The sequence below is a fragment of the Camelus bactrianus genome, chromosome 5 (assembly GCF_048773025.1).
Source record: "Camelus bactrianus isolate YW-2024 breed Bactrian camel chromosome 5, ASM4877302v1, whole genome shotgun sequence".
NCBI classification, from domain to species: domain Eukaryota; kingdom Metazoa; phylum Chordata; class Mammalia; order Artiodactyla; family Camelidae; genus Camelus; species Camelus bactrianus.
Window position 1 is genome coordinate 88,515,061 of NC_133543.1, and position 13,164 is coordinate 88,528,224.

The following is a 13,164-nucleotide window of genomic DNA, read 5'->3' on the forward strand; positions in this document are numbered from 1 at the left end:
ATTGCATTAAATCTATAGATTGCCTTGGGCAGTGTGACCATTTTAACAATACTGATTCTTCCAATCCAGAAGCATGGGATATCTTTCCATTTTTTTAAAGTCTTCTTTAATTTCCTTCATCAATGGTTTATAGTTTTCTGTATATAATTCTTTCACCTCCTTGGTTAGATTTATTCCTAGGTATTTTATTACTTTGGGTGCTATTTTAAAGGGGATTGTTTCTTTACTTTCTTTTTCTGTTGATTCATCGTTAGTGTAAAGAAATGCAACTGATTTTTGAATGTTAATCTTGTAACCTGCTACCTTGCTGAATTCTTCGATCAGCTCTAGTAGTTTTTGTGTGGACCTTTTAGGGTTTTCTATATATAGTAACATGCTATTGGCATATAGTGACACTTTTACCTCTTCTTTTCCAATTTGGATCCCTTTTATTTCTCTCTCTTGCCTAATTGCTGTGGCTAGGACTTCCAAGACTATGTTGAATAGGACTAGTGATAGTGGGCATCTTTGTCTTGTCCTAGATTTTAGTGGGAAGCTTTTGAGTTTTTCACCTTTGAATACTATGCTGGCTGTAAGTTTGTCATATATAGCTTTTATTATGTTGAGATATGTTCCCTCTATACCCACTTTGGTGAGAGTTTTTATCATAAATGGGTGTTGAATTTTATCAAAAGCTTTTTCTGCATCTATTGAGATGATCACATGGTTTTTGTCCTTTCTTTTGTTGATATGAGGTATACATTGATTGATTTGTGTATGTTGAGCCACCCTTGTGTCCCTCGGATGAGCCCCACTTGATCATGATGTATAATCTTTTTTATGTGCTGTTGGATTCTATTTGCTAATATTTTGGTGAGGATTTTTGCATCTATGTTCATCAGTGATATTGGCCTATAATTCTCTTTTTTGGTAGTGTCTTTGCCTGGTTTTGGTATCAGGATGATGGTGGCTTTATAGAATGAGTTTGGAAGTGTTCCCTCCTTTTCAATCTTCTGGAAGAGTTTGAGAAGGACTGGTATGAGTTGTTCTTTGTATGTTTGATAGAATTACCCAGTGAAGCTGTCCGGTCCTGGACTTTTATTTGTAGGGAGGTTTTTTTTATTGCTAATTCAATTTTATTTCTAGTGATTGGTTTGTTCAAGTGGTCAGTTTCTTCTTAATTCAGTCTTGGTGGACTGTATGTTTCCAGAAACTTGTCCATCTCCTCTAGGTTATCCGTTTTGGTTCCATATAGTTTTTCATAATATTCTCGTATGATATTCTGTATTTCTATGTTATTTGTTGTAATTTCCCCATTTTCCTTTCTTATTTTGCTTTTTGTGCTCTCTCTTTTTTCTTCTTTGTCAGTTTGGCCAGAGGTTTGTTGACTTCATTTACTTTTTCAAAAAACCAGCTTTTTGTTTGATTGATTCTCTCTATGTTTTTTAAATCTCTATGTTATTTATTTCCTCCCTGATCTTTATTATTTCCTTCCTTCTGCTGGCTTTTGAGGTTTTTTGCTCTTCTTTTTCTAATTCATTTAGCTGGTGGGTTAGATTATTTATTTGAGATTGTTCTTCTTTTTTGAGGAAGGCCTGTATTGCTATAAACTTCCCTCTTAGCACTGCCTTTGCTGTGTCCCATAAATTTTGTGTAGTTGTGTTTTCATTTTCATTTGTCTCAAAGTATTTTTTAATTTCAACTTTGATTTCATCATTGACCCATTGGTTTTTTGATAGCATGTTGTTTAATCTCCATGCTTTCCTTTTTTTTTTCCCTTTGTTTTTCTGTAGTTGATTTCTAGTTTCATGGCATTGTGGTCAGTAAAGATGCTTGAGACAATTTCTATCTTCTTAAAATTGTTTTAAAATTAAAAAAAAAAATTTTGGAGGGGGTAATTAGGTTTGTTTGTTTGTTTGTTTAAGTGGAAGTACTGGGGATTGAACCCAGGACCTCATGCCTGCTACGCACGCACTATACCTCTGAGCTATACCCTCCCCTTACTTAATCTTTATTTTCCTAGATGCCTCCTCTGTAAATACAGCCACAGTGAGTGTTAGGGCTTCAACACAGAAATTTGGGGGCAATGCAACTGTTCAGTCCATAGCAGATGCTATTACAATTATGTATTAGAATTAGTTTCTTATTTTCCTTTTCAGATTATCCTCCCAGACTTTTAAGATTAATGCCCACCCAGTGGAGCCACTTTTATGTTTCCTATGTATCATTGTACCCACTTCCTTTCTGTCTCTGTCTCTCTCTCATATTCTTTGTATTGTCTGCAACTTTTTTTTCTTTCACTTGATTCATTGACAACTACTAAACATTTATTGAATACAATGTGATTAATAGTGTGTCAAACTATATGAGAAGGATAAAGAAGTATGACATAGTTCCTGCCCTTAAAGATTTCAATCTAGTTGAAGAGATAAGATATCTGCAAAATAATTAGGGAACAATTTATGAGTATATATAATCCAATTCTCAACTGTGTGGCTCATGAATAGATTGTAGATAAACTGTCTCAGGGTAGGTCACAGCTGTATCCCCAGCTCCTAGATCAGTAGAGGAGGAACAGGATGTGAGCTCAATAAATGAATGTTGAATGAATTCAATATTCTGCAACTTTAGAGTCTCATCTGGTGGAGGCTAGCCCTCCCATTCATCCTGGGAGATAGTTCCTAGGGGACTCTGTTCTGCAAAGTGGCACTTAGGCAGGACCTATGAGAGAACTTGGGGCTCTCCAACTGGTTCAGGTTACGGCCTAATGGTAGGCTCACAGACATAGCACACATCTCTCAGCAAGTATACTGATGTCTTTCTAAAATAAGTTCTTACATAAATAGATCCTTGTTAAGTTCCACTAAGTAAACGAAGAGAGAAGAGGAATATGAAGGAAGAGGGAAGAAAGCATGCTGTAGGCACAGGGGGAAATATTCCAGAAACCACCAAACTGGCAGCCGGGGAGTTTTGCCAGAGGCTTTGGATTCCAGGGAAGAAGCTGGTGCCCAAGTAAATGGTTATTGATCTTGTCTTTTAAAACATTACTTTTTTCCCCTGATTCCAAGATCATGGTAGAAAATTTGGAAACCAAATCACAGTATAGGGAAAAAAGTAAACTATGTATAAACTATGACTCAGAGATAATCACTGTTTATTACACTATTATAGAAACATTGCATGTAATTTTACACGAACTTACAGAAGGAGAGGAAACCAAGCTTCAGATAAATATTTCTTCCACATGAGATCTTATTTCTTTAAAAGAGTCTTCTAAAATTAGAGAATTAAGAGACAGATTAAGAGGTTGGGGCTATTGTAGAAGTTCTCAGCCTGAGGGGATTTTGTCCTCCCAGGGACATTTCACAACTTGGTTGGGGGCTGCTGGGGTAAAGCCTAGGGGTGCTGCTAAACTCCTACAATGCATAGGACAGTTTGCTACAACAAAGAATTATCCAGCCCCAAATGTCAGCAGTGCCATGAGAAACCCTGGGTTACTGCATAGTTGTGGTGGTTTTAAATAGCATATATTTTTTTAAAGGGCTTAAGTTTGTTTCCAGTTGGTAAGGCATAGTCAGCTTTTTCGTGCATCCGCCGAGTAAGCGGTTGAGAGCATGGCCTCCAGCCAAATAGTCTGAGTTTGAACCCTGACTCTGCCATTTACAGGTAATGTGACCTTGGGCAACCTCTTTGGGCCTCAGTTTCCTCATCTGCAAAATTGTGGTAATGTTACACCTACCTCATAACAGCTGTAGTCAGGGCTGAATGAGCTAATGTAAATAAAGTGCTTTGAGCAGTGTCTGGTTTATGCTAAGCTCCACAGAAATATTTATAGTTATTATTATTATTTTATTTTATTTTATTGATATATTAAACAAAACTGGAAACATAAATTAAGCTTACTTTTAGGATAATTCTCCTAAGGAATTTAGTAGAGAAAAATAGATATATTAAGTATTCTTTTTTTAATGGCACCTTTAACAAAATAAACAAAATGAACATGACTAGAGCCCACTTTTAAATCTGAGTATATACATGCATGAATTTAGAGGTTCAGCAAGTCTTTCCTGCTTTCTGGAATTGCTTGATCAATGATGGGTGATTTACTTTTTCAGAAGACACGTTCTTTTTTTCCCCTTTAGCTTAAAAATTTTGAATACATTCTCATAATTCAAAACTCAAAAAAATATATATAACATTTCACAGTCCTACTCCCCACAGCTGTCCCTTCCACCCTCCTATATGTAATCACTTTAATTAGCTTCTGATGTATCAATCCAGTGTTTCCCTATGAAAGCACATGCAAATACTATATATTCTTATTTAGCTCCCCAGTCTTTTCCATTTAACAATCTATCTTGGCTATCTATCTTTCCATATTACAGTCTTTCTACATTACTATGTAAGGAGCTGTTACATCCTCTTTTTGAGGTGATAGAATATTTCATTATGCAGATGTCCCAGACTTTGTAAGTATGTTTATAATTTTTATAAATATGAACAAATTGTCCTCCATCTAGGGTTGTGTCATTTTAGACTCCCACAGGCAATGTATGAATATGCTCATTTCCCTCCAGGAACCACTGTAGTTTACAGACAACCAATTGTTCAGAATTGTACAACATTGGCAGGTATTCCTGGGAGGTAGAAGTGGGAAACAATTCTGTGTGAACACTGGGGGTTTGTCAAGACTGTCTTCTTGGGAACTGGCAGAATCAGCCCTTCTGTTCAGGGTGGATTCTGGGCAATTGGGTAATATATGGAGGGCAATCAGGTTGCACTGGTCCTAGGAGAACCAGTTTTTATTTATACTGGGGGGTGAACCCAGGACCTCGTGCATGCTAAGCTTGCACTCTATCATTGAGCTATACCCACCCCTGAGAACCCAGGATTTAATGCTGATAGTAAGACTCAGTAAGATTGGTGTTTTTCTGGACTACGAGTTGGGTAAAGTTTCTTTCACTAATTTGAACAATAAATCTCTTCTCCATGATTTTAGTGTTTCTTTTACAGAAGCCCTTTGGCCTAATTTCTATGCTGGAATCTGATACTCTTAAAACCTCTTCAGTAACAGATTATGAACGATGAAGTACCTGGGAAAGCAGTATGGTTCATTTTCTTTCAGTCTGTAGGTGTAACTTAGCCAGTAAATTTAGTCTTACTATTTCTGGATTCTTTTAAAATTTTACCCCCCAAAAAACCTAAATATATTTATTTTCTCCCTCATTTTCAGCAACTATAAAAACATCATTGCAATGTCAATTTCATAAATGTTTTGGGCACTGTCAAGTGCTTTAGAAATTCTAAGATAAAATATTTGAGAATTATATTCCTTAACATAGCTGATAAATTTTTTATTAAAAAATTCATACCACATAGCTTACTTCATATTTACCTCTTGACTTTCTCATTCAGCTTCTTGTTTTTCCTGAAGTTTCAAATTTTCTTTTTTCTTGTTGGTAACATGAGATATTTATTTTCATCCCATTGACAGCAAGCTACAGGACATTTAAATGCTTCTATGATGAAACTGTAGACATGCTACTATATCTCACTAAAACCCTGAACCCCAAATATCTATACTTCAGCATACCTGTTTGCCCATTGCACATATCCCATTTTTCTGAAATATCATTCCTCCAAGGACCTCAATTCCCACAGTTCCAAGAGATACTTATTGCTCTCAATATTCTAACTCATGTGTGCCCTTTTTTTTCCCCAGTGTTCTTTCAGGACTATAGGCCATCCCAGTGCCCACCTCCTACAAAATGTGCTTTTTACCCAGCCCGCTTGCTTTGGTGTGGCATCAGCTATTCCCCCAACCTGTTTCCTCTCCAGGAAGTGCCTGCCTGCCTGGGGCCATGGTTATTCAGCTTTGGTTGAACCCCACAGGTGCTGAACAAGGCGAAGTATGGTCCAATATGGGCAAACCGCTTAGGGCCTCAGATCCACGTGCACCTGGCCAGTGCCCCACTCCTGGAGCAAGTGATGCGCCAAGAGGGCAAGTACCCAATACGGAATGACATGGAACTATGGAAGGAGCACCGGGACCAGCAGGGCCTGACCTATGGGCCCTTCACCACGTAAGCTGGGGCCTGAGGGATTGGAACAGTGCCCGAGAGGGTCAGGCCCAAGGACAGTGGCACTGGGCAGCTGGTGAATAATGGGCAGAGTAGGATCTCCCTGTGTCCTCTGAACCTGATACTCAGTCTAGAAAGCAGTGATTGGGTTGGGCTGAAGCCCATAGAGCATTCATTGGCTTTTCTACTAACATATCATATGACTGAACAAATGACTAATTTCTCCTTCCTTGGGCTCATGATTCCCATATGTAAAATGGGAAGCTTGGTCTATACTCTCCAAGATACCCGTAAGAAGCTTTCCAGTTCCATTATTCTACATTATGGTTGAAAACATACCAGCTCAAATCATAATGGGATATATCTACTTATAGCTGAAAAAACATCATCACCATATGAGTTGGGAGGGCTCAGTTTAATTTTTAAAGTATTTCCCAAATTATGTGTTATATCCTTGTTGGTGGTTATAACTTCTATGGATGTTCTCCACCCACAGAGGTAGGTTTCAGCCTTAAAGTTATAACTAGAAAAGTTAAGATTATTTTGTCAGTGACAAACTGAAGGATGGGCTGAGTATATTATATATGCATGTGCCAATTAAGGTAAACAATTGAGAATCATTGGTGATAAACCACTCCCAATGCCACAGCTTGTAATTGAATATATTACAGGCTTCTTGTTGCTATAGTACATTAATAGAGCTCCAAAAATAAAGAATGGCCTTTTATTTCCCCTCGTTGCTTGACATCCATGTTTTAATCACTTTTTAAGGGATTAAAGTTGATCCTGGTTGTGGTTAATAGTATCAGCAACACTGATGATAACTAACTACATGTTTATGACATGCCCGACATCAGGCTAGTCTCTACATTTATTATTTCATTTTATCATCACAACAAGCCCATGAAGTAGTTAGCATTATTATCCCCATTTCACAGATGAAGAAACTGAGGCCACAAATGCTTTTTGCACCACTTGCCAGAAGTGACACAACTAGCTAGTGGTGGAATAGGTCTTTCTGATTCTGGAATTCAAGGACTTACTGCCTTGACACGTTTGAAAAAGAAACAGACTAACTGGAGGGTTCACCTCATCTGTCTTTGATGTCTATATATTCATTCTGCCATTGTGTGACTTTCTTTCTGTTTTGCTGGTTCCTTCACAGGTGCACAGTTTCAGAACTTAAACAATTCCTGGGCCCTTTATTCAAAGTTCTGGGAAGAGAATAGAGAATTTCCTCCAAGAGCTCTTTAACCTGGTGTCTGACCCTGAGGGCAAGATTTGGGTCTCAAGTATGCTCTTCAATATTTGAGACCCAAATCTTGCTGAGAGAGTAAATCCTAAAAGCTAACTTTTAGTAATTTGATGGTAACTAGTCCTACTGTGGTAAGCATTTTGCAGTGCATACAGATATCAAACCATTATGCTGTACACCTGAAACCAGTATAATGATACATGTCAATTACACCTCAATAATAATAATAATAAAAAGATTTGGGTCTCAGGTTTTCATCAGGTGAGGCCACCACTGGACTTGATGGTTCAGACTTAGAATTGAAGCTGATCATGATATATGCCCCTTTATGATCTATTTTAATACCTTTTACTCTAAAGCCAGTTTCCTAAATATGTTATACTACATATGTATTTAAAAGCTATTTGCTAACCTAGGATAAGTTTTGAAAAATTTTAACATATATATATTTAAATCTCATTTTTTAAAGCATGGTTTCCCCAAGTAATGCTTTAACAACCACAGAAATGCTCTCACTCACATTCTGCAAATCTGATCCCTACTGTTGGGAGAGTTTTACTCTTGGAGAAGCCTCCACTACCTGAAGTTCCAATAAATGAGTCTATTCTGGTTTTCATTTATTTTCCAGCAACATTTTTAGTTTATCTTTTTGCAGGTTTACCCCAACATAGTAAAGAAAACTCCTGGGGTTTGAGATTCATTCAAATAAATATATATTTTTAAAATTTATTGAGATAGAGTTGGCTTACAATATTTCAAAATAAAAAACTTGATTCTTGCCTTAAGACATTTTGATATTTTTCTTTTTAAAATATCTTATTGATTTTTAAAATTCAAAAGTAATACTTATTGTAAAAATTCCAGAAATAAAATATGGTCTTTCCACCCACTACTCCCATTCTGTCCTCCTAAGTAATCTTGACAGTTTGATGTGCATTCTTCTCTACTTTATGTAGAAATATGAAAATATACATGTGGATACGTGAGGTTTCCTCTTTTCCTCTTAAAATTGAACCGTATTTTACTTATTATTCTGCAACTAGCTTTTTTTTTTTGCTTTTACTGAAGAATTCTTTTTTTCATAAATTTTTATTTATTTATTTCATTTTTCAGTTTTATTGGGTAGAATTGTTACAGTTTGACTGCACATATACAATATATTGCATGTGAATACATACACACAGTATACTGAACATATTTTTAAAATTTACATATATGTACTGTTCATTGTTTCTAAGAACATTTAGAGCTTTAGCTTTTTAAACTTACATAGTTATCAAAGGAATAAAGCCAACCACAAAGTAAGAATTAATTCAAAAAGATACATACACCCCACTATTAACAGCAACATTATTTATAATTGCCAAGATACAGAAGCATCCTAAGTGCACATCAATAGGTGAATGGATAAAGAAGATGCAGCATATATATGTAAGGGAATACAACTCACCCATAAGAAAGAAAGATATTTTGCCATTTGTGGCCCCTTATTCACTTTTTTTTTTCACTTCAAAAACCAGAATTTTATAACTGGCATAAACATTTCCATTGCATCAAAAACAACAAAATACCTAGAAATAAACTTAACTGAGGAGGTTACCTATACTCTGAAAACTGTAAAACATTGATGAAGGAAATTGAAGATGACGCAAAGAAATGGAAAGATATCTTGTGTTCTTGAATTGGAAGAATCAGTGTTATCAAAATGGCTGCACTACCCAAAGGAATCTACAGATCTAATGCAACCCCTATCAAAATACTCACAACATTCTTCACAAAACTAGAACAAATAATTCCAAAATGTATATGGAGCCATAAAAGACCTCGAACTGCCAAAGCAATTTTCTGTAGACAACCAGCTTTTTAAAAATTGACCCATACCCAGCTTGCTTAGGAAAAGTAACAGGTTTGGGGGACAGCTGAGGGTAGGGGTAGCCCTTGAATATTAAGTCCCCCATGGAAGGCATGTTCCCACCCATGTGAACATACCAGCCTAGCCAGGGTGGGAACCCAACCACCTATGGAATGGCTGTGATAAGAAGGCCTGCATCAGCCTGGCTCTCTCTGTCCCCTTGGCCCATTGAGCCAATTGGAGCATAAAAGTCCAGAATCTGAGCCCCTGGGAACCCTAATTTGCTCCCCCTTTTCTTCTTATCCTCCACACAGAGGGGTTGGAACCATCATAGCTCCTCTTCATTTCACATACAGAAGATTCTGGAGTTGTATCATCCTAAGATAATCATAGTCAACATTCATTAAACATTCAGTATCTGCCAGGCACTAATCTAAGCATGTTAATTATCCTACAAGATAGTCACTCTAAATTCCTGTTTATTCCCATTTTACAGAAGGGGAAACTGAGGCACAGAGAAGTTAAGTCACTTGCCTAAAGTCACTCAGCCAGGCATCATCTGACCTGTGATTTGATCCTAGATCCAGATGCCCACCTTAACCACTTTCTTTAATGCTGTAGTGAGATTCAGAAGTTTTATGATTCAAAGATTCTGTCATTTGAAAGTTTGTGATTCCATAATTCTAGATCTAGGAGTCTGAAATTTTCCTTGACTCTCTAGGGATCTCAGCGTGGGAAGATATCATCTAACTGAACCCCCATCCGATATTTATATTTGTGCTGCTCCTCCATTCTCTACAGGGAAGGACATCAGTGGTACCGGCTGCGCCAGGCTCTGAACCAGCGGATGCTAAAGCCAGCTGATGCTGCACTTTACGCGAATGCTCTGAATGAGGTGATCGAGGACTTCATGGTTCGACTGAACCAGCTGAGGGCGGAGAGCGCCTCGGGGGACCAGGTGCCCGACATAGCTCACCATTTCTACTTCTTTGCTTTGGAAGGTACCCTTGTCGGGAGAGGGGCTGGGGTGGGTATGGGTTAGGGGTCGGTTGTGCTCTCCTCCTTAAAGGCCCCTGGGTTCTGTATGCTGTGGCCCTGCCTCCTGTGATGGCCCCTGTGCCCTGCCAGCTATTTCCTACATCCTGTTTGAGAAGCGTATTGGCTGCCTGGAGCGCTCCATCCCCCAGGACACCGTGGGCTTTGTCAGATCTGTCGGGTACATGTTCCAGAACTCACTCTACGCCACCTTCCTCCCCAAGTGGACCCGTTCCCTGTTGCCTTTCTGGAAGCGATACCTGGATGGCTGGAACACCATCTTCTCTTTTGGTGAGGAGTCCAGGGAAAGAAGTTGGGGCATGGGTGCCAGGGTTTGTGCTGTAACAGAACCTTCTCCTGGGACCATCTCTCTGCGTCCTTGGAGAGCATGACTTTTGGCCTCATCCTTTCTTGTTCTCCATTGTCCCCGTAGGGAGGAAGCTGATTGATCAGAAAGTCAAGGAGATAGAAGCCCAGCTGCAGACAGGGGTCCCAGAGGAGACCCAGATATCTGGCTACCTGCACTCCCTGCTGACCAGTGGACAGCTCAGTCCTGGTGAGGCCGAGGGTAGCCTGCCTGAGCTGCTCATGGCTGGAGTAGACACGGTGGGTGATTGGGGGTGGGCAAGGAGACCAGGGGCTCCCCTCCTGAACCAGCTCCCCACTATCCCCCACCTGAACCTAACCTTCATCCCTTCAGGTACCTGCTTCTCTTTCCATAACATGGATGTAGAGCTGGAAGGAAAAGGGGATCACTCAGCCTGGTGGAAGCAGACAGGGAGTGGCCCAGGTCCTTTTGTAAGAGGGATTCCCTCACCTCCCAGAGCCTCTCTTGGACAGCTAGGAAGTTTCATCTCACATCTACTCCACTCCTTTGTGCTGTACTCTAAGCAGAGAGTTGAAGAGCTCGTCCATAGCACCTTCTAAGCAGGGCATCCTTCCTGTCCTTTCGTCATGTTGGTTTTCTCTGTTTCAGTCTCCTCTGCTGTTAGAGTGTGATTCTCCATCATATTAGTCATTATCCCACAGTGAAGTCACATTGAGCATGGAGGGAGGGCCATAAACCCTGGAGTCTAATCCTGCCATACTCGTGGCAAATTAATTTTTCTCCCACATTTTTCACACATTCACTCCCACACCCTCCCACCACCTAACTGGCCTCTTTCCTAGAAATCCCTCCTCACTTCTTCTCTTACTCCACCTTCCAGACATCCAACACTCTGACATGGGCCCTGTACCATCTTTCAAAGAACCCAGAGATCCAGGCAGCCTTGCATGAGGAAGTGGTGAGCGTGGTACCTGCCGGGCAGGTGCCGCAGCACAAGGACTTTGCCCACATGCCCCTGCTCAAAGCTGTGCTTAAGGAGACCCTGCGGTAGGATGCTGTCCCCAGGAGCAAGGGTCTGTGTGTGTGGGAGGACTCAGAGACAGGAGTGGGAAGTGGGGGCTGGTGGGCTATGGCCAGGGCCAGGAGTGAGATGGGAAGAAGGGCCTGGAGGACCAGAGGGGCGCGGCTGAAGAGGTGGGAAGGGTGGACACTCAGCCCCTCCTTGGATCCAGAGGTAAACCTGCATTCGTTTCCCTGTAGCCTCTACCCCGTAGTCCCAGTGAACTCGCGGGTCATCGTGCACAAGGAAATAGAAGTTGGTGGCTTCCTCTTCCCCAAGAACGTGAGTGGAGCTAGAGAACTAGGGTTCCCAGGGGTGCCCGCATCCCTGTGCTGATGTGTTGCCCACTTATCTTCTGCAGACCCAGTTTGTGTTCTGCCACTATGTGGTGTCCCGGGACCCTAGCATCTTCCCTGAGCCGGACAGCTTCCAGCCCCAACGTTGGCTGAGGAAGAACCAGCCTGATGCCCTCAGGGTCCAACACCCATTTGGCTCTGTGCCCTTTGGCTATGGGGTCCGAGGTTGTCTGGGCCGCAGGATTGCAGAGCTGGAGATGCAGCTGCTGCTGACAAGGGTGAGTGGGGAGAGGCAAGAGGGATACGGGGGCCAGGGAGGGGTGCTGAGGGAGGAGGGAGGCACAGGGTGGGAGCATGCAGAGGAGGGCAGGGGATGGAGGTCACAGACTCTAATTGCCCATGTGCCTTTTACCTCCCAGCTGATCCAGCAGTATGAGGTAGCCCTGGCCCCTGAGACAGGGGAGGTGACGAGTGTGGCTCGCATCGTCCTGGTTCCTAATAAGAAGGTGGGCCTGCGTTTCCTGCAGAGACAGAGCTGAGCTGGGCCTCTGCTGTCCTGGGACAGCCCCCTCCTTCCCTCCCTCCCTCCCTGGCACATGAGGAGGGAGAGAAAGGGGCTGCCAGGTACCAGAAGTCAGAGAAACTCAGTGCACTTCCTGTAGAACCCTGAGCTTTTGCCACTTTTATCATTTTGAGCATCTTCCTCTCAGATAAAAGGCCACTTCCATGTCACATTGCTAACCTGACGGAAAATATAGAATAAAGGGGGTTTTATTGATAATTGGAGACCTTTGTCATTCTTTTTGATGACCAGCATCTGAACCTCTTTCTGTAGTTGGGGAATACCCTCTCCCCACCTAGAGAACTTGGTGGGAGGCAGAGCCACCTCTTTCAATGGAAACTGAGAATACCATATGCTTTCCCAGAACTCAAAGAGAGGCCTTGGCTTCACCTGGCATTGGCTGGGCCTTGCCCAAGCAGAAGCTGCAGAGCAATTCCCCAGGCACTGAGAGGGGCACCCTCTTTTGAAAAGAAAGTGCTTAGATAAAGGCAGTGATTTGCCTCAAAAATGGTTGGAAGAGCTGTAGGCCAGGCCTACAGGAATGACCCTAAGGACACCACTGGGGGGCTGTTCAGCCTGGGAAACCCCATTGTTGGCCACACTTAGGAGGATGAGAGTTGGGAAACTCTCACAACAACTGTTGGCCCCAGAGCTACTCCATGTCTCCCAGGGCTGTGCTGGCTAAAGAAAAAGACAAAAAGATGTCCCCTCCTCCTG

At 41.3% G+C, this 13,164-nt stretch overlaps 1 protein-coding gene across 1 annotated transcript in view; it reads left to right on the forward strand.

Moving 5' to 3' along the window:
* Positions 1-12,666, forward strand: part of CYP27A1 (cytochrome P450 family 27 subfamily A member 1) — a 38,859-nt gene extending 26,193 nt beyond the window's left edge. The window contains exons 2-9 of the mRNA XM_010948785.3: positions 5,872-6,062; positions 9,968-10,167; positions 10,295-10,492; positions 10,635-10,807; positions 11,410-11,576; positions 11,790-11,871; positions 11,951-12,163; positions 12,305-12,666. Coding sequence (XP_010947087.1) covers positions 5,872-6,062; positions 9,968-10,167; positions 10,295-10,492; positions 10,635-10,807; positions 11,410-11,576; positions 11,790-11,871; positions 11,951-12,163; positions 12,305-12,424 — 1,344 coding nt within the window. The 3' untranslated portion in view covers positions 12,425-12,666. The remainder of the gene's footprint in view (positions 1-5,871; positions 6,063-9,967; positions 10,168-10,294; positions 10,493-10,634; positions 10,808-11,409; positions 11,577-11,789; positions 11,872-11,950; positions 12,164-12,304) is intronic.
* Positions 12,667-13,164: the final 498 nt, after the last annotated feature.